At 48.2% G+C, this 19,844-nt stretch overlaps 1 protein-coding gene and 1 pseudogene across 1 annotated transcript; one reads left to right on the top strand and one right to left on the bottom strand.

Moving 5' to 3' along the window:
* Positions 1-500: 500 nt before the first annotated feature.
* On the bottom strand, positions 501-14,926 carry LOC136519586 (uncharacterized; annotated as a pseudogene).
* Positions 14,927-17,540: 2,614 nt separating this feature from the next.
* Positions 17,541-19,785, top strand: LOC136521543 (uncharacterized). Its single transcript, XM_066515289.1, has 3 exons — positions 17,541-17,786; positions 17,872-18,022; positions 19,626-19,785. The coding sequence occupies exons 1-3, from the start codon at positions 17,687-17,689 to the stop codon at positions 19,651-19,653; spliced, it is 279 nt and encodes a 92-aa protein (XP_066371386.1). The 5' UTR covers positions 17,541-17,686; the 3' UTR covers positions 19,654-19,785.
* Positions 19,786-19,844: the final 59 nt, after the last annotated feature.

Raw genomic sequence — 19,844 nt, 5'->3', positions numbered from 1 at the left:
GCGTTTAGTTCGGCCACCGAATCGGCGCCGCCGGATTCGGTGCGTAGGTACTGTAGCATTTTGTTTTTATTTGATAATAATTGTCTCAGCGTTGACTAATTAGACTCAAAACGTTCGTCTCGTAAAGTACAACTAAACTGTGCAATTAGTTTTTTATTTTGTCAACATATAGTACTCCATGCATGTACCGCAAGTTTAATGTGACGGAAAATCTTCTTTTTGTATAGTGCCAAATTCTGGAATTTATGGCCACTAAACATGGCCCAAGCACACAAGCTACTGCTCCCTGCTGCTGCGGCCAAGCCATATAACTGCTAGTAACGCGGCTCACTGAACTATGCAGCACTACAGTGTGGTATGCAATTCCACGAGTCAATACGCACAACAAAACTGTCGTCAGGGGGGTGAAAAAACGAGCAATCACCGCTTTTGATTTAAAACAAACACACAAACCGCGGTTAGTCAGCCAAACCATTTCCTTCATGTACTAAATTATATCCAACCTCAGGAGATGAAAACTACTCATCCGGCCCCAAAAAAAATGTCGGGTTTAACAACACACAGGTTTCCCAGGCCTACAAATTGTTGGAAAGGCCCAGCACGGTATGTAAAGACAGACAGCAGCGTCTCGCAGCGCAAACCGGTTCGCGACCAGGGGGTGTGCTATGCCGACACCCAGTCGCTCAGCTGGGCAGTGACCTTGCCATTCTGGCCTGCAAGACCCTCCAGGCGACGCACTGCATTCACGAGGCGAAGGTTGCAGTAGATGTACTCCATGTTGCGGAACCTCTCTTGATCGGCTAAGGACTGCTTCTCGGTGTGCAGCCTCTCTGATAAGCTCTTGTCGAGGTTGTACCTAGTAGCGCCGAAGCATGTCTGGCCTAGGATCCGAGCAGCAAAAGATTGTAGCTCCTTCGTGCCTCTCCCATGTCTCTCCCACCAGACATCTGCGATTCATTTCAGGTTACAGGTAAACTTATAACTCCTTTAACAGAACTATCATCATAACAGTAGGTTTCTATTCTTTTTTCTTTGTAACAGTTCAAAACAAATTCCTGATTCTACACCGTTTAAACCCACACAGGACACAGACCAACTTCTGTTGAACGTGGTAACTTAAGCAAGTTGAAAGATAACTTAGTTGGCAACATGCATTAGTCATTTTCTAAGGAGGGACACAAGGAGTGGGTATCAAAATGCAAATCATGAACTAGAAAAAAAAAACAGATATGGTATTATCATGGGAGCAAAGGCCTCACACCATAGCATATAGAAGCATATATCAAATGTACTTCCTCTGTCCCAAATTATAAGACGCTTTGACATTTCTAGATTCATATCTTCTACTACGTATCTAGACATAACATATATCTAGGTGCGTAACAAAAGCTATGAATATAGAAAAGTCAAAACGTCTTATAATTTGGAACGGAGGAAGTAGCATCCAACTATATGGGGGTATTGCAGAACTACTGGTCTACTGCCTCCAGTCATAAAACACGAGATTTCAGACAAGCAAAACAGTTTTTTTTTCTGCTGTTTCTCCTTGTCTGAACATCATGCTTTAATGACTGTGGATGCGGCATTATTTAAACCTGAGTTATTGTTTACTTAAATTAGCATGGGACTTTCTTTAACCCAAGCATTCATTAACTAATTAACATTAGCGTCTACCTTGGGATTAGTAGACAAGCATGCATGGTATGTTCAATGAAAGCAACTAAGGACATATATCAAGACAAGGCATTAACTTGCCAAAAGGAACAGAGGAGCACTTTAATTGTGGCAGGCAGCGAGGTGAGCCCAGCTGTGGCTGTACAGATTGTTGTGTGAACATGACATTATTCATTAGCGGGAAAGAACCAGGATTTCTGCCATAGGCAATATTGCATGTACATAACAATTTGTACACAGGGAATGGAGTTTACCCCTTTATCTCCGGCACGGGTGAGCCGACCACTCATCGTCTTTGCCGACCACACACTATGGCTAGAGGTAGAAGAAGGGAGGAAGAACAAAGCGCACACGCACAGCACAAGCACCAGCGTTGGCCAAAGCTCTGCAGAGTAGATGACAAAACTAAACTCGTTCTCTTTACTGAATTGCAGTAGGAAACTACATATACAATCCTAGTACACAGACATGTCAGGCTGCCATGCTGCTAGAGTGACTAGATGTGACAGCAGAGTTGACTTTGACGCCTGTCCCTGCTGTGGCTATAGTGCGGCAAGGGAGCCTTTCGACGCCTACCTCTGTCGTGGCTACAGTACCGTGGCAGGGGAGCCCTTTCGGCCCCTGCCCCTGCCGCGCGTTCAGAGAAAAGTAGCAGATTACTTAACAATTCTTTCCATAATAGTGCTGCTAACCCTAGAGCCTCCACTATGCCGATCATCTTCTTCAGTTCCGTGAACCGAAGACGACCGAGCGGCTGGGTGAGGACGTCCACGAGTTGCCGACCAGTTTCGACGAACTCGATGATGATCTGCCCTCCATCGACACTGTCCCTGAGGAAGTAGAACTTGACGTCGATGTGCTTGCTCCGGTCGTGGAGAACCGGATTCTTCACGAGGGCGATGGCGGGCTGGTTGTCCACCATCAGTGCTGGCGGCTGAGCTTTCACACCGGTCAGCTCACCCAACAGCCGGCGCAGCCACACAGCTTGACACATCGCTGTGGCCGCTGCCACGTACTCTGCCTCGCACGTGGACAGCGCCACCACCTTCTGTTTCAGCGACAACCATGAGATTGGAGCCGACCCGAGGAAGACGAGCACGCTAGAGGTGCTCCGCCGTCCGTCGATATCCCCGCCATGTCTGCATCGCTGAACACAGTGAGCTGCAGCCCACTTCCGCCGGTCTTGGGGAAGACGATCACCTGATCCATTGTCCCCATGACGTAGCTCAGCAGCTGCTTCACTGTAACCCAATGATCCTCTCGGGGATCCTCCATAAAGCGGCTAACGTAGCCCACGGCGAACGCAATGTCCGACCTCGTGTGAACTAGGTAGCGCAGACCGCCGACGATGTTCCGGTAAAGTGTTGCATCTACCTTCGCCGCGGTACTGGCCTTCGTCAGCTTTAGCCGCTCCTCCATCGGAGTCACGCACGGCTTGCACTCAACCATGCCGCTCCGCTCCAACAGCTTCGAGGCGTACGCGCTCTAACCGAGGGTGAGCGCCTCCTTCCCCTGTCTCACCTTGATGACGAGGTAGGAGAGCGCGCCGAGATCGCTCATTCGAAAACGAGCCGCCGTCTCGCACTTGAAGCTGTCGATGTCCTCCGCACGCGCGCCGGTGAAGATCAAGTCATCCACATACACGCCGACGATGAGTTCCTCCTTCCCCCATCGCCGCGTGTAGAGCGCGTGCTCGTTTGCGCACCGCGTGAACCCAAGCTCGCTCAACGTGACGTCAAACTTGGCATTCCACTCTCATAGGGCCTACCGTAGCCCGTAGAGCGCATTGCGCAGTCGAAGCACCCTGTGCTCCGCTCCCTTAACGGCGAAACCCGGAGGTTGCCTGACGAAGACCGTCTCCGCCAGCTCGCCGTTGAGGAAGGCCGATTTTACGTCCAGGTGATGGACGCGCCAGTCCTTCACTACTGCCAAAGCCAGCAACAGTCGGATAGACTCCATGCGCGCTACCGGCGCAAAGACTTCCTCGAAGTCGATGCCCTCGCGCTAGACAAAGCCTCGGGCAACGAGGCACGCCTTGTGCCTGACAATGGTGCCGCGCTCGTCCCGCTTGACCTTGTACACCCACTTCAGGCCGATCAGACGACATCCTGGAGGTGGATCGACGAGCTCCCAAGTCTCGTTTTCCTCGATCGCCTTCATCTCCTCCAGCATCGCCCGTCACCAATTTGCATCGCACTCGGCCAGCGCGAACGTGGGTGGTTCATCTGCACTGACGAGACAGCTCTGGGTCATTGAACAGCTGACCCACCAGGCCTAAGGACCTTGTGTCGCCGACGACGTCGTCCAGCCTGCAGAACCGCACCTCCTCACCGTCGTGGAAAGCATCCATGAACTCTGTGATGTCGCTTGGAGGTGAGGCGAACTCGATCGGCGTCGATGGAGTCCCCTGTTCCGCCGGAGTGGTCAGCACAACACCTGGAGTGTTTGGCACCCCCGCCGCAGTGCTCGACACTACTCCTGGACCACTCGTCCCCCACTCCTGGAGTGGTCGACACCCCTCCCGGAGTGCTCGGCACCACTCTTGGAGTGGTTGGCACCACTGCAAGACCACTCGGCTCCGCTACGGTTGCGTTCGGCACCCGTCCTAGAGTGGTCGGCACCACTCCTGGAGTGCTCGGCAGCGCTCCAGGAGTGCTCAGCTTTGTTGCTGGAGTGGTCGGCACCTCTCCAACGTCTCCACCACCGTGGATGACCAAGTGCTTGACAATGAAGGAGTTAGTGAAGCCGCCGGCTTCCCCCATGCCCGGACTGTTCCAATCCTAGGCCACCTTCTCGTCGAACACGACATCACGCGAGACAACCACCTTGCCTCCACGTGGGTCGTAGAGCCGGTACGCTTTGGTACCTTCCTCACAGCCCAGAAGCACCATCGGTGTGCTTCTGTCCTCCAGCTTAGTGAGGACTGGCTTCGTCTTCCTGACGTGGCCGATGCAGGCGAATGTCCGGAGGAAGGACACGCTCAGCTTGCGTCCATACCAAGCTTCGAACGACGTCTTGCCCTTCAGGGCCTCGGTGGGCGCGCAGTTGAGGATGAACACCGCCGTGGTCACCGCCTCACCCTAGAAACTTGTCAGCATGCTCTTGGCCTTCATCATAGATCGAGCCATGCCGACCACCGTCTGGTTCCGCCGCTCCACCACGCCATTCTGCTGTGGCGAGTACGGCGCGGTGTGGTGTCGGCCGACACCCTGATCCGTGCAGTACGCAGCGAACTCCACCGAAGTGAATTTGCCGCCGCGATCAGTCTGTAGCACGCGCAACTTCTTGCTGCTCTCCGCCTCCGTGCCTCGCCTTGAACTTCTTGATCACCGCCGCTGCCTCGTCCTTGCTCGTCAGGAGTTGTAGCCACATATAGCGACTGCAATCATCCACGAGCAGGAGGAAGTACCGCCGACCACCGTTTGTGGCTGGCATGATTGGCCAGTAGAGATTGCCGTGGATGAGCTCGAAAGCGTCCGCCACGCGGTACTTGGCCGCCTTTGGGAACGGCAGCCTCCTCTGCTTCCCGACCAGGCAGCTATCACACAGCTCGCATTCGTGCTTGATGTGGGGCAGCCCTCGGACCATCTTCTCCAGCCGACCGAGCGCGTCGAAGCTGAGATGGCCAAACCGGGCATGCCACAGCCACGGCTCCTCGGTGTGCCGTGCTGCCAGGCACACCGGCTGCTCCACCTTCAAGTTGAGCAGGTATAGCCGGTTCCGAGACCTCTTCACCTTAGCACGAAGCCGCTGCTCCCGGTCCCTGATCTTGAGGACGTCGTCCTTGATCAGTGCCTTGCTACCGCGCTCATCCAGCTGGCCAATGCTGATGATGCTTGAACGCAACTGCGGAATAAAATATACATCCGTTAGCGCGCGGTGCTCATCGTTCTGGCACCTAAAGATGATGGTGCCGCGCCCTCGGGTCACCATCCTTGAGCCGTCACTGAACTTCACCGTGCCGGTCACGTTGCCGTCGAGCTCGGAGAAGGCTTCCTTGGAGCCCGTCATGTGGTTGCTGGCGCCGGAGTCCAAGTACCACTGCTGCTCCTACCCGCCGCCCACATGTCTGAGATGGACTTGGACGCGTGGTTCGTCGAGGTGGACAGCTTTCAGAGTCTTGCCATGCCCTTTCACCGCCATCACCTCTCCTTTCTCCTTGGCCTCAACGTCGTGCAGTGCACAGAATGTCACCATCAGGAGAGTGGCCTCATCATCCTCATCAGCCTGCGCTAAATGAGCCTCGGCCTTCTTCTCCTGCTTGCGATTTGGGCACTCCTTTGCCCAATGGTTCGTCTTCCCGCAGCGCTGGCAAGTGTTGGGGACGACCTTCTTCTTCTTCTTCTCCTCTGAAGCCTTGCCGCGGCGCTTGCCATCGCCACCGCGGCTGGAGGAGGCTTCCCCGGACTTCTTCCGGGCAACCCACTCCTTCTCTATCAGCAGCAGCTTGCCGCTATCTATCGTTGTTGTGGCCTGCTCCATGCGCTCGTCCACCGCCCGCAGACGGCCTGTCACATCCTCAATGATGAGGGTGGACAAGTCCAGCATCGTCTCTATGGAGAGAGCGATCTAGATGTACTTCACCGGCACGGAGAGGAGATACTTGGAGACCGTCTCTTCTTCGTCGATGGTGACACCGTGGCTCCTCAGCTTGCTGATGAGCGACTGCAGGCAGAGGGAGAAGTCTTCCACCAATTCACCATCCTTGAACTTGAGGTTGGCGTACTCCTGCTTCAACAGCTGGGCCGTCGCCTTCTTTGCGCGGTCAGAGCCGACGCGCATTGCTGCAATGGCCTCCCACACCTCCTTAGCAGAGTTCTTCGCCTCCAACGCTCCCTGTACTCCGCTGGCACAGCAGCGAGGATAGCCTCCAACGCTAACATATCATCTTCTTCGTTGTCGGTGCCCTTGTCAATAGCATTCCAGAGCCGTCAGGATCTGAGTTTGACCTTCATGGTCACCGTCCACTCGTCATAGTTGGTGCGAGTCAGCGTCGGCCAACTGGTGTCGCTGACCTCCCGCACCATGCGCACAACGACCTCCTGTCATGGCTGGACAGCCACAGCAGTGCCGCTGTTGTCGCCCATCTCCAAACCGTCCGTCATCACCAGCGGTTAGCCCGACGACGGCGCTTTTACGGCTCTGATACCACTTGTTGGCCCCTGGATCTCTGGCATGGGTGAGCCGACCGCTCACCATCTTTGCTGACCATACACTATGGCTAGAGGTAGAAAAAAGAAGGGAGAACAGAGCGCACACACACATCACAAGCACCAGCGTTGGCCGAAGCTCTGCATAGGAGATGGCAAAACGGAACTCGCTCTCTTTACTGAGTTGCAGTGGAAAACTACATATACAACTATACCTATCTAATCATAGTACACAGACATGTCAGGCTGCCATGCTGCTACAGTGACTAGATGTGACAGCAGGGCTGACTTTGGCGCCTGCCCCTGTTGTGGCTACAATTCGGCAGGGGAGCCTTTCGGCGCCTGCCCGTGCCGCGGCTACAGTGCCGTGGGAGGGGAGCCCTTTCGACGCCTACCCCTGCCACGCGTTCGGAGGAAAGCAGCAGATTACTTAACAAATGGTACTCCTGCTCTATTTAAGTTGGTATGGAGTTCAAGCATCCTAACCAGATATAACATGTTTAATTAAAGTTTGGATAAACCAGAAATAACGGCACTTAGTAGCAACACAAAAGAGCATCACATCAAATAACAGACAGACTATGAAGGTGGGAAACCAGGAGAAAGGTACAAATTAAAATGTCCTGAAATATTTAGATCAAAGGGGTTCACACAGTGAATCAGGAGTGACCTTTACCTTGAGGTGTTCCAGTAGCTTCCTGAATTGCTGAATCTGAATCAAACAAACCTAATCTTCTTTGATATAGATCCATTTGTTCAGCTACATGCAATGCATGATAATGACTTCTAGCCACTCGGATAATGCAGGTCGTGATGCCACTGCTGATTTCAGAATCATGGCGGTACCGGTCAGCGTAAAAGAGTCCTGGATTGAGAATATAACCAGCAGCATGGATTGGGGAATGCAAATAATTGTCCCATATGTGATCAATCATCCGCCAGTAATTACCATGCTCATGACCAACATTTTTTTTATACCTTCTTTTGCACTATCCATGGCATCATACAGGACACTCACTGGACAATTATCATTTTCCAATTTATACAAAACACTGATAAGTGGGCCTGTGACCTTCAAAACATTATCAGCAGCACTCCAAAATGCACTATCCGTTTGTACTACCTCACATATATGCATGGACAGACTTGTACCAGCCAGATCAGAGGAAACTCGGCGAGCTAAACACCTCCATCAGATTTTCCCTCTGAGACACTAGGGTCTCAAGCGTGAGAAACTTAGCCACCGATTTCAAGTTAGAGTTTCTTATGATCTCAGAGTCAAAATAAAAGAACTTTTTCATCAGTTCCATGGGTAATGCATGGCTGTACAAAAACATCGTGGTTTCTCTTGCCTTCGTTAGGACATCTTTCACGTGATCCAGTTCAGCTATATTCTCAAGCAGAAGATTGATGCAATGATCAGCACATACTGTGAATATGAATGACTGGTCATGTTTCTTTAGCACAGCATGCTCTGTAGCTTGCATATGTGGTGAAACATTATTGGTGATGACCTGAACAATGTTGTGGACACCGATATCATCAATCAAACAGCAAACCATTGCTGCAAGCTCATCAACATCATCAAATATTGTGGAGATGTCTATGGACCTGAGAAAAAGCATCCCTTCTCTGCAATGCACGAAAGCACTAATGAAGCTTCTCCCACACCGGCTTTTCCAGCTATCCAATATTAAACTGCAGCCACTTCTCTCCCAGTGTTGCCTCATAGCCTTTTCACGCTTTTGAACTTCACTCAGTTGCACTTGCAGAATATATTCATAAGAAGGCATTGCAATCCAAACCCCACGGGTGAGCAAATCAATCACGCCATTAAAAGACGGCAAGTGAACAAAATCAGGCTCAAGACCAGCCTCAAAGACAAGCCTGCCTATTGAATTTGATACAAGAGAATCCAGGTTATCAGTTGCTCCCATCGTGCGTTCTGATTCAGGCTTATGTGACAAAGAGTGGTCCACAGAGAGGCTGCATGATTTGGTTCCATGGCCTGATGATGATGATGATAGCTCTGCTTGCATATTAGTTACGCAGACATTTTGAGGACCACTAGCTCTTGAAGTTTGGCCTCCCTGCCTAGAAGAACTTGCATTCAAATAAACAGCATTAGCATTTGCTTTTGTGGTTGCCATGGGCAGCTGGCTGCAAAAGTTTGAACTGAAGGTAGAAGCAGTCCACCAAAGACAAATCCCCTTGACCTTTGTAGTATGTAGTTAAGCCGGCTGGCGGCAAAAATGTTTGGTAAAATTGACCCAGGTGGTGAGACAGGATCCTTATCAGAGGAAACTCAGGATATGCCAACAAAAAAAAAACAATTCTAATTGGCCTATCCAAATTCTTGCATTCCTCAAGTGAACTCCTTGACAAAAAGTATTCTTGATGCACAATCCTGAAAAGAAAACATAGGCTGTTAGGAAAATTAGTTTAACAGTGTTTTATTCCCAAAAGACACGTATAAAAAATGGAACATTCCATAAACTAGAGGAGCTAAGGACTTAAGGTGCTTCCTTGTCAAGAATAAATTGTTTTAAAAAGCAATAATTATTTGCTGCAGGATTTTGTTTATTTAAAAAATAACAAGCCTTGTTGTTGTTGTTGTTGTAAAAAATAACAAGCCTATCTTTGCCTGAGCTACAGATATTTGAGAATCAATATAATGAATTAACAGTAACCATGACAAGCAAGCTCAATAATTGGCCATTTTCAACATGCTGCCATGAGGAGAAGTGTACAATTGGATTGTAAACGTTGGATACAATTGTCTATACATCAATCCTACAAATTTGAAGGTTCAATGATTTGCAATGAACCTATTAATGCATTTCCTTATGCCTTGGGATAAAAACTACTAGTGCAGCATGTCTTTATTTCAGCAATAATGATTGATGACGCATATTTAGAGGGCAAAGCGTAATAATGACAAGAGAGATGCCATGCTTTTTCAGATGCTGATTGATGCAGCAGAGTTGATGGGTGAAAAACACAAAACTGCTTGCATCACATGCACATTAAATAAATATGTTAAATAGCTAAATAAACAGACCTCTTTTATATTCTAGATTTGATTCCAATTCTTGATGGATTCATCAAGGAATACAAATGAACTTAGTTAGGACAATGCGATTGCTACGATATCTAATTATAAGGATACCATTGCATGGAACCTCATAGCTTGCTACCATTCCTAAGGACAAAATTATGGATTGAGTACTAAGATATAGATTGGTGTAGAAAAGTTTGGAAAAGGCTCAGGATCAACCAAGGACATGTAAATGAAAGCTTACAATTAGGAAACTAAATACTACAGTACATGCAGTCTTATGATACATTTCAAACCATATCTGATGTGTTGCACAAACAAACCAAATGTCATTGGGAACCTTAAAATTCAGGAAGCCAAATTTAGTATGAAGGTTGACTTCTACCATTGGTCATCCAGCACCAAAAAATATATATATAACAGTAACAACAAAGCCCTTTAGTCTCTATCAAGTTGAGGTGGGCTAGAGTTGAAGCCCAACATGAGCCACCAAGAAAAAAGAGAAAGAAAGAGAAAACAAATTAAATACAAGGCATCAATAGTAACGAAACAGAATTAACCAAGAGAGGAAAAAAAATAAAAACACGTCATTATGATAAGGCCTAGCAGCATTAAAAAATATTCATCCCAACTCAAAAGCTCCTAAGTCTGCTTACTGCAAGTCAATGCAATTAGGCTACTATCTGCATTTACCACATTCAGATCTTGAGGGATGCAAAGCGAATAAAACAGGAACAGTATTCGGTGTAGTAAATCATCTGCATAGCATGTCCATGCCCATGCTCTCCGTAAACATACATAGATCCAAAGAAAGCACTTCCTAGTCTGCTTTTTTTTCAATTAAGAAACCTAGCCATGTGACCATGTTCTGATTAGCTCAACAGCTTTTAAAAATCCACCATGACTACACAGGACAAAAACAACGTTCTTCCGTACACAGCACGGACCCCCTATGTGTTCACAGTGGTGAAGCGTGAGGGGCACGGGCGCATGACGTCTTAGTTTTAAAACCCGCCACGCGGAGGTGGGAACAAACAATTAAAACTTAATCAAACGTTGTCGCGAAGCGGGAAAGAGTCCCCGCGTCCAAGGTTCCCCATCCCAAAGGTTTTGTGAGTCTCCATCCCCATGTTGGAGAATATACCATTTCCACTCTTTACAATCATACGGGGAGCCACAACAGCACCCCACCCCTGGTATATTTCCACTCCTTACAGTCATACAGTGAGCCAAAACAACACCCCACTGTGAGCACGGGGGAAGTTCCTTGCTCGGGAAGAAGAACAAGATAGGAATATTCGATTGGAATACTGAACTGAATGTATGTGAATTAACAGTAAAGTGCTTGGAAAGAAAATAACTACGGCATATTTCCTTCCTTCCCCCTCTCATCCTTGCTCACTCAAGTATTTATACTTCTATGCCTATGCCTTCCATTCTGGGCCAGTTAGCCTAACGTTGGGCCGGCGCTCGCGGACGGGCCTGGCCTGCTTACTTGTGGATGCTTCATCAGAGTGAGACACTGGCACTGTAGAAGACGTGCTGACAATCCCCTCTCCTTTAGAGCCGGCATGACCCCAAGCCGGCGCTCTTGGGAAACGCTGCTGCAGAGGAACCAGCAGCTCCCATGTAGCCAAGGATCGAGGCATCTGGGACCATTGCACCAATACTTCTTCAGCTGGAAAGGCACCTGATGTCCAGCGGCGATCAAGAATAGCTTGTGGCACCTGAAACTGGACAAGCGCATCTGGAATGTCAGCAGTAACCTGTTGCTTACCATGCGATGCCTTGAGTTGGGAAACATGGAACACAGGGTGTATTGAAGAAGTAGCAGGAAGCGCGAGCTTGTAAGCAGCGGCACCAATTTTAGCCACAATTTTGTATGGGCCAAAGAAACGGAATGACAATTTCTGGTTAGCACGAGTGGCCAAGGAAGACTGGACATATGGTTGGAGTTTAAGAAAAACCCAATCGCCCACAGCAAAGTGACGCTCAGAGCGATGCTTATCGGCCTGGCGTTTCATGTGGAGTTGTGCTCGGCTCAAATGTTGTTGGATCAGGGAATGCATAACAGCGCGTTCATCCAGCCAGCTATTCAAGTCAGCTACTGGAGTGGCCTCAGGAGGAGAAACACCGAAGTGCCTGGGAGGAAAACCGTATAAAACTTCGAAGGGGGAACGACCCAAGGAGGTTTGGAATGAAGAATTGTACCAAAATTCTACGAGGGAAACCCACTGAACCCATTTAGAGGGACAAGCATGAGCAAAACAGTGCAAAAAGGTTTCAAGACATTGATTCACCCGCTCGGTTTGGCCATCCGTTTGCGGGTGGTAAGCCGTGCTCATGCGCAAGGAAGTGCCAGAAAGTGTGAAAAGAGATTTCCAGAAGGCACTTGTGAAAATGCGATCACGATCGGATATGATAGCTAGTGGCATACCGTGGAGGCGGTAGACATGATCCATGAATAAGCAAGCCACCGACGCAGCCGTAAATGGATGGTGTAACGGGATGAAGTGCGCATACTTGGACAGCTTGTCAACGACCACCAACAGAGCATTGGCTGACCTAGAGCGAGCAGGCCCTCCACGAAATCCATTGTTATGACCTCCCAAGTGGCTGAGGGAATGGGCAGCAGCTGTAGAAGGCCTAGACTCTTGGCACGGTCCGGCTTAGCACGCTAGCAGATATCACAGCTGCGGACAAACTCATTGGTGACCGAGTACATACCGGGCCAGAAGAAGAGTTGACGGAGCTTCTGGTAAGTAACTGGGACCCCTGAGTGTCCCCCCAGTGGACTAGAATGCAAGGCCTCCAGAACCAAGGATTGCAGCTTGGGATCATGAGCCAACCAAATACGACGCTTGTAGCGAATGACACCATTGACCAGTGAGAAGTGTGGCAGCGAGTTGGGGTTGACAGCTAATTGAGTCAACAGTTTCTCAGCTTCAGGATTCCCAGAGTATGAATTCACCACATCAGACAGCCACTGTGGGGTTGCCGAAGATATAGCCAGCGCGGACTCCTCAATATCGCGGCGGGAAAGTGCATCTGCGACAGTGTTATCGGCGTCTTTCTTGTAGACGAACTTGTAATTCAACCCCAAAAGCTTGGTAAAAACCTTTTGCTGCCAGACAGTATTGAGCCGTTGTTCATTCAGAAGTGTTAAACTCTGATGGTCAGTGTGTATGAAAAATTCTCCGTGAAGCAAATAATGGCGCCAGTGCTTGACTGCCAGGAGGATCGCCAGGTACTCCTTCTCATATGTAGAAAGACCACGGTTGCGCGGGCAGAGAGCCTTACTGATGAATGCAATAGGGTGACCATTCTGATGTAGCACGACGCCTATGCCTACACCGCTGGCATCGGTGTCAATATGGAAGGGTTGAGAGAAATCAGGCAACGCCAAAATTGGAGCAGAACTGAGAGCTTGCTACAGATCAGAGAATGCAGACTGCTGCGAAGGAGAGTGGAACATGGGTTGGTGGATTGGTGGTTTTGGGGGTATGGTGATCGGAGGGGGTGGGGGTGGCGGAGGTGGGCGATATGGAAGGGGAGGTGTTTGGCGAGGCATGGTTGATGGTATGGGGTGAAACTGTAATGAAGGAACGGCAGATGACATGCTATGGAAGGGTAAAGATGGAGCAGGAGGAGGGTTGGGAAGCTTACCCATGGCCGGGACATTGGTCCAAGTCATGGCTGACCCAAACCCAACATCCCGGTGAGGAGGTACAACGCCATGCCCACTGGGCGTTTCGACGGCCGCACCGGCAAGAGCACGAGCAGGCGTCGAGGAAGAAGAAGTGCCAACACTGAACCATTGCGGCGAAGCGTCGAACACCTTGCGGTCAGGCGCCTGGGAGAGCTTCTTCACCTCGACCTTCAGATCGTCCACGAGGGCCTCGATCTCCGGGCGCCAGGCACCGAGATCCGTGGTGGCGACCTCGAGGGTTGTGACGCGGTCGGCGCTGTCGGAGGTGAGCTTGCCGCCGCGCAGAGCTTCCAGATCGGCGACCCGCTTGCCGATGTCGGAGGCGAGTTCGGAGCAGGTGGACTCGAGGGCGTCGAAGCGCTGGTCGACGGCGGCGACGCGGTCGAGGTCAGCGAACCGGCCCTTCCACTGCTCGTCGTGGTTGTCGAAGCGGCGGTTGTAGTCGTCGCGGGACTTCTGGATCTCGTCGAGGATGACCTTGAGCTGTGGATCCATGGTGCCCAGCGTGCAGTGGAGGCGGGTGAAGTGCTCGTGTTGGATCTCGTGGGGTTCCAGCTCGATACAGGAGAATGAATCGGATCAGGATGGAGCGGCGAGGGAGGCGAGCAGGATCGAAAAAAGGCAAATCCGATACCAATTGTGAGCACGGGGGAAGTTCCTTGCTCGGGAAGAAGAACAAGATAGGAATATTCGACTGGAATACTGAACTGAATGTATGTGAATTAACAGTAAAGTGCTTGGAAAGAAAATAACTACGGCATATTTCCTTCCTTCCCCCTCTCATCCTTGCTCACTCAAGTATTTATACTTCTATGCCTATGCCATTCTGGGCCAGTTAGCCTAACGTTGGGCCGGCGCTCGTGGACGGGCCTGACCTGCTTACTTGTGGATGCTTCATCAGAGTGAGACACTGGCACTGTAGAAGACGTGCTGACACCCACCCCTGGTATGTGGTTGACTGGTCCATCATCCATGCAAACAGACCTACGATCCATGGACGGATCTCAAACGCGATGGATCAAAAGGACCTACCCAGACCTCGGGCGGATGGCAGGACAAAATCGCACATCACAGGCGCGGATCGAGTAAAGGCCATTCTTGTACGCATCTACACAGCTAGAACAGGTCATCAGAGTTCGCTTAAGCTAGGGTTTGGGTGCTCGGTTCCGCACGGCATCAAGGGAACAGAAGTGCGGGCATACCCTCGGTGCTCACCGCGGGCAAAGCACCAGTCCAAGACCTGGCGAAGAGGGCCCGACGAAGACCTGGGCACCTCGCGTCAGGCGGCGGCGACGGCTGTAGCGATAGCGAGCGCTGAGCGCAGCTCAGCGGGATCAACCGCCGTGTTTAGTTTCCCCGACTAAAATTTAGTTCTGTCACGTGGAACGTTTGACGCGTATTAAATATAGACTAAAAACATAACTAATTATATAGGTGTGGACTAATTTACTAGATAATTTTTTTTTAAACTAATTAGTCTATGATTTAACAATATAGTGCTACACTAATATATGTTAATGACGAATTAATTAAACTTAACAAATCATCTTGTTGATTATTTACGGAATCTATAACTTATTTTTTATTAGGATCCAACACCTCATGCGAAACATATAACATTGTATGTGACACAACTACGTGAAACAACCCAAAAAGCAAAGAGTGCAGCTGAAGCGGGTCCCAGAGATCCGGACTGAACTACTGTATAGATTTGCATGGGCGTGGACCAGGCCTGGATGCTCTGTGCTTTTGCGTTTTGGGTTCTGGTCGAGGTGTTTCCGTGTCAGTCTAGGCCCACTGGCCCAGGCTCCAAACCACGTCGCTGACCTTGTGTTTATTTTCTGTTTTTCTATTTCTTTTCCTTGTTGGATTAGAGACTGTTTTTATGTGATATATAATTAAAAATATACAGGTGCTCCTTATTGGATTTTTAATTTTCGTAGTACTGATTAGATGAGAGAAATAAAATGATAAATTTTAATAGTTTATATATGGTCATGAAGATATCACCAACCATATTAATATTGTGCATTTTCCTCTCATTATTGGTATTATCCGTCTTAGACACTAGCCAACTAGAAATTCTCCATTATTATCTGACCATGAAATATCTTCGACTTTCTAAGGCCTTGTTTGGATTTGGGGTCCTTATACGTAGTAATTATCTGCTAATAATTATCTCTTTTAGATCCAAACAGGTAGATAATAGACTAGCTAATTGTTAGCTTGTGCTTTAGATAACAACTATCACACTAACTGACCCAAATCAGATAATGAGCTATTAGCCAGATAAATGTTATGAGATAGTGAATCCAAACATGGCCTAAGTAACCGTGCTTTTCTGTCTTGCAGGCTATTTAGGATTCCAACCAAGAAGCCATAAATGGTAAGCATATGTTTAGTTATTTTTACATATTATATATTTGTGACATTGTAACTAGGGGTTAGAGGTTCGGTTTGTAGCGACGGCTCATTCGATCTTTTCGGTCCTGAAATAGCATGGAGAATTGGAGAACCAGGGGTTTGGTCTTGCGTCTCCTTAGTTTGGTCCTTTGTTCTGGTCAAGCGGATTGATGATGCACAATCAAGCATACGGTGTTGGCCCTCCGTGACATCTGGGCATAGCTTTGCCTAGCCAACATAAAAAACATGACACATCCATAGCCTCATCCACCACATCCATGTGACCGAGCTCCACCAACCTATTCTCCCCATTAGGTATTGTTCGTTTGATCCAAATCAAAGAAGTTGGAGGGGATTGAAGGGGGTCATGCCTTGCATAGGGGGAACCTAGCCAATGACGGCCTGGACGCGAGATGTGAGACAAGCTAAGATGGGGAGCCTAAGATGATGTAATATCAGTCTGTTCGCTCGGTCGTATTTGGTTTATAAGTCATGGCTTATCAGCCAACGAACAGTATTTTTCTCTCACACCAAACCAGCTAACAGTACTTTCAGCCATGGCTTATAAGCCAAACAAGCCCAAACGAACATGGCGTATGATCATGACAAACAATTTTCTTTTAAACATGGAGGTATTTGCTAACTTGTAAACTGGCATATGGTTTTCTGAAAGTTCTTACAAAATAAAGTGTAGAAGAAATTAAAATCTGGCCGAACAATATGTCAATCAGAATTTGATGGTAATTTTGTGTGAATCCTGATCACACTACCATATTAGTGGTTAGCTTCTAACATACGGGAATGCCTGACTCGTTACATTCTGAAATTTTTTATATATACAAGGACTTTGTGTTTGCTTCGTTATCTTGCCCGTGCATCTTGGACAAAAATACATCAATATGGAAGGGGTACTTGTACATGTAACCGTGCTTTATTTAAACAGCGACCACTACCATATTAGTGGTTAGCTTCTAACATACGGGAATGCCTGACTCGTTACATTCTGGATTTTTTTATATATACGAGGACTTTGTGTTTGCTTCGTTATCTTGCCCGTGCATCTTCGACAAAAATACATCAATATCAGCGGCGGATCCACAGGGGGGGCTGGGGGGCTCCAGCCCCCCCTAATTTCTTGATTTCAAGCATAATCACTGTAGCAAAAGCTTGATTTCACCATTAAATCTTCATGCAAATCAACATCTTCATTGTTTTAGCCCCCCTATCCCGCATCGTGCATCCGCCACTGATCAATATGGAAGGGGTACTTGTACATGTAACCGTGCTTTATTTAAACAGCGACCACAAATTCGGTTGAAAATTAGACCAGTATACATACCGTCCCAATGTCCCACGGTAACGCGGGCTTGGATTGCAAATTCGCAGTCTATATTTATCAGCCAGCCGGCATCTAGTGATGAACGTTTGAGCAGAGCTGTGTTGGGAATGTCCTGGCTTTCTGGTGATTGACTCACGTTCGGTCACACAAAATGATTTTACACACACACCAAAGCATATATTCCGTATATATCAGCGCCTCTGGCATTGGCAGCAAAGTCGAAGTCAAAACGGAACGGCACTGCAACAGGCTACTTGCGCCAACGAGTTCCAGGGCCCCGCTTGCCATAGGCTCAACAGCCTCGCTCGCGGATCCCCTCGTTGCAAGGCCGGAACTGAGCTGCCGCCGGCGCCATGGCGAGCGGCGGCCTGGCGGCTGCGTCGGAGGTCGCCGTCGTCTTTCTCATCCGCCCCGTCCTCGCCATTGCCTTCGTATTCACTCTCATCCTCCTCGGTACGCCACCCCTCCCCCTCCCTCCCTCCCTCGGTTACCTAGTTGCGTGCGCGGGTTCCCTGATCCACTTCGTTCGTTTCCCCAGGCTGGTACGTGGCGTGGACGACGGTGCTGGTGCACGTGCCGCTGGTGCAGGAGATCGCCGGCCTGCGCCCGAAGAAGCCCTCTAAACCCAAGCCAGCCAACCGCGGCCGCGTCGCCAAGTTCTACCAGAACCAGGCCGAGGCCGCCCAAAGGTGAAAGCTTTACCTCCGCACGACCAAACAACACTTGCGACCTCCTTTTGCTCATCCGAATGTTTAGGTGCTGATTTATGTGGAAACTGACTGGCCAGCTGTTGTTCAATTCGATCCAGGTTGAATGCTTACCATCGTATTCCTGAACCAAACCTGAAATGAATCTTTTGTTCAATTCGATTGCAGTAGGTTGTAGATTAGGATTGTGTCTGCATACCGCATGCCCACCCACTATCTGATCTCGTTAGGTGTATGTTGATGCTGCAGCTCTTCATGTGGGCGTGGTTGCAATTATAGTTAAATCGAAGCAGGGAAAGTTGCTTAAGCTATCTATTTCAGCTTTTCAAACTTGATTCAACTTCATCTGCAGTTTGGTACAATGCCTAAAACACCTGAAGGCATCATCACCTGCATTTTTGTCCCTCTGGATGCCTATCTCAAATTCCTACATTTCTTGTCATGCCTACTATTGGTGCTAAAGTAAAGCTGTTTGTTGCAATTCAAAGAAAAACTTAGACATTTCAAACTTTAGTTCATACAAATCGATATACTGGTACTTAAAAGCTATACTGGAGCTAACTATGTCCATGTTTGTTCCTCATGACAGTTTTTTTTTCACCTTGTATTGCGAATACTAGCAGTCCTATTCTCAGAAACTGTATTTTGCTATTGAATTACTTAGGCATAGTTGGGAACTGGATACTTGGATAGGGATGGAAGAAAAATAAAGCCAATATCTGTAGCAGGATTCAATGTGGTTTATCTAGTAAAAAACGAGTTGTTGTTGAAATAGCTTATGTATCCTTTCTTATTTAAACCACTAGTAATTGCGCTTTGTATATTGTACATCGTGAGCATGTATTCTGGAAACATGACTATCTATAAACTCATATAATTTGATTTATCTTGCTGTCTCCTTAAACCTTGAAGTTTTCATATTTTATCGTGGCCTGCAATGCCACTACTAATATTACTGCAAGAAAGTAGGTGCCACCCTTTAGTTCATCATACATTTCCATTGCTCCTTAATGTCATTCCTTCCTTTCAGTGATCAGCAAGTACATAGAACCTAAGGACGAAAGAACATTGTTAGATGGTACTGTATCTGTTGCTTGTAGTTGTTGGTTACAATAGCTGTTTAAGTTTGCTGTGGCTCCATTTACTACCTACATCATACAGCAGTGGTTGAGAGTGTTTCCAACTTGGCCACGAATGGTTTGATGCTTTCTAGAAGACTAGAACCTTTTTGATTACTCAGAGAGCTGAGCTTGTTTTTTAATCCATCCTATAACTTTACAATATACCACGCTTACTAGCAAATTGTATCATGAGTTCTGTCAAGATGGCTAACAGTAACAGTAATGTATTTTGGGTGCTCAAAAACCTTTGCTATTTAGACTTTTAGGGTGTTGCTTCCGTTTTCAGATATTACCCCAATGTTTTCAATCATAGTGTGCTTACCGCAAAAGTTACACTATGTTTGCAACTACAAATTGTTTTAGTTTCAGGCAGATAGATCATGAAGAAGCAGAAAATGACCGTACTCTTTCACTTGTACACATGGTCACAAATCACTAACCTGTTTTTTGTTGTCTACTAACAGGAACAGCAAATCAGAAGGGACATCTTAAGAGAAAAGAGTCAGCACTTTGTAATAAGTACCAGTTGCACACTGTCGTATGCAAATTCCCTAGTTCTAGTTAGAATGCAATGCTACTGATGATGGCGGTTTTACAACAACAACAACAAAGCCTTTAAGTCCCAAACAAGTTGGGGTAGGCTAGAGTTGAAACCCAACAGAAGCAATCAAGGTTCAGGCACG

Source organism: Miscanthus floridulus, chromosome 18 (assembly GCF_019320115.1).
Source record: "Miscanthus floridulus cultivar M001 chromosome 18, ASM1932011v1, whole genome shotgun sequence".
Lineage (NCBI taxonomy): Eukaryota > Viridiplantae > Streptophyta > Magnoliopsida > Poales > Poaceae > Miscanthus > Miscanthus floridulus.
This window is presented reverse-complemented; position numbering and strand designations above follow the sequence as displayed.

Excerpts from the sequence above, each read along its gene's own strand:
- LOC136521543 (XM_066515289.1), top strand. The coding sequence starts at position 17,687 with ATGGCGAGCGGCGGCCTGGCGGCTGCGTCGGAGGTCGCCGTCGTCTTT. Across the intron at positions 17,787-17,871 it reads ATTCACTCTCATCCTCCTCG|GCTGGTACGTGGCGTGGACG; the intron begins GTACGCCACCCC and ends TCGTTTCCCCAG. Across the intron at positions 18,023-19,625 it reads CAGGCCGAGGCCGCCCAAAG|GAACAGCAAATCAGAAGGGA; the intron begins GTGAAAGCTTTA and ends GTCTACTAACAG.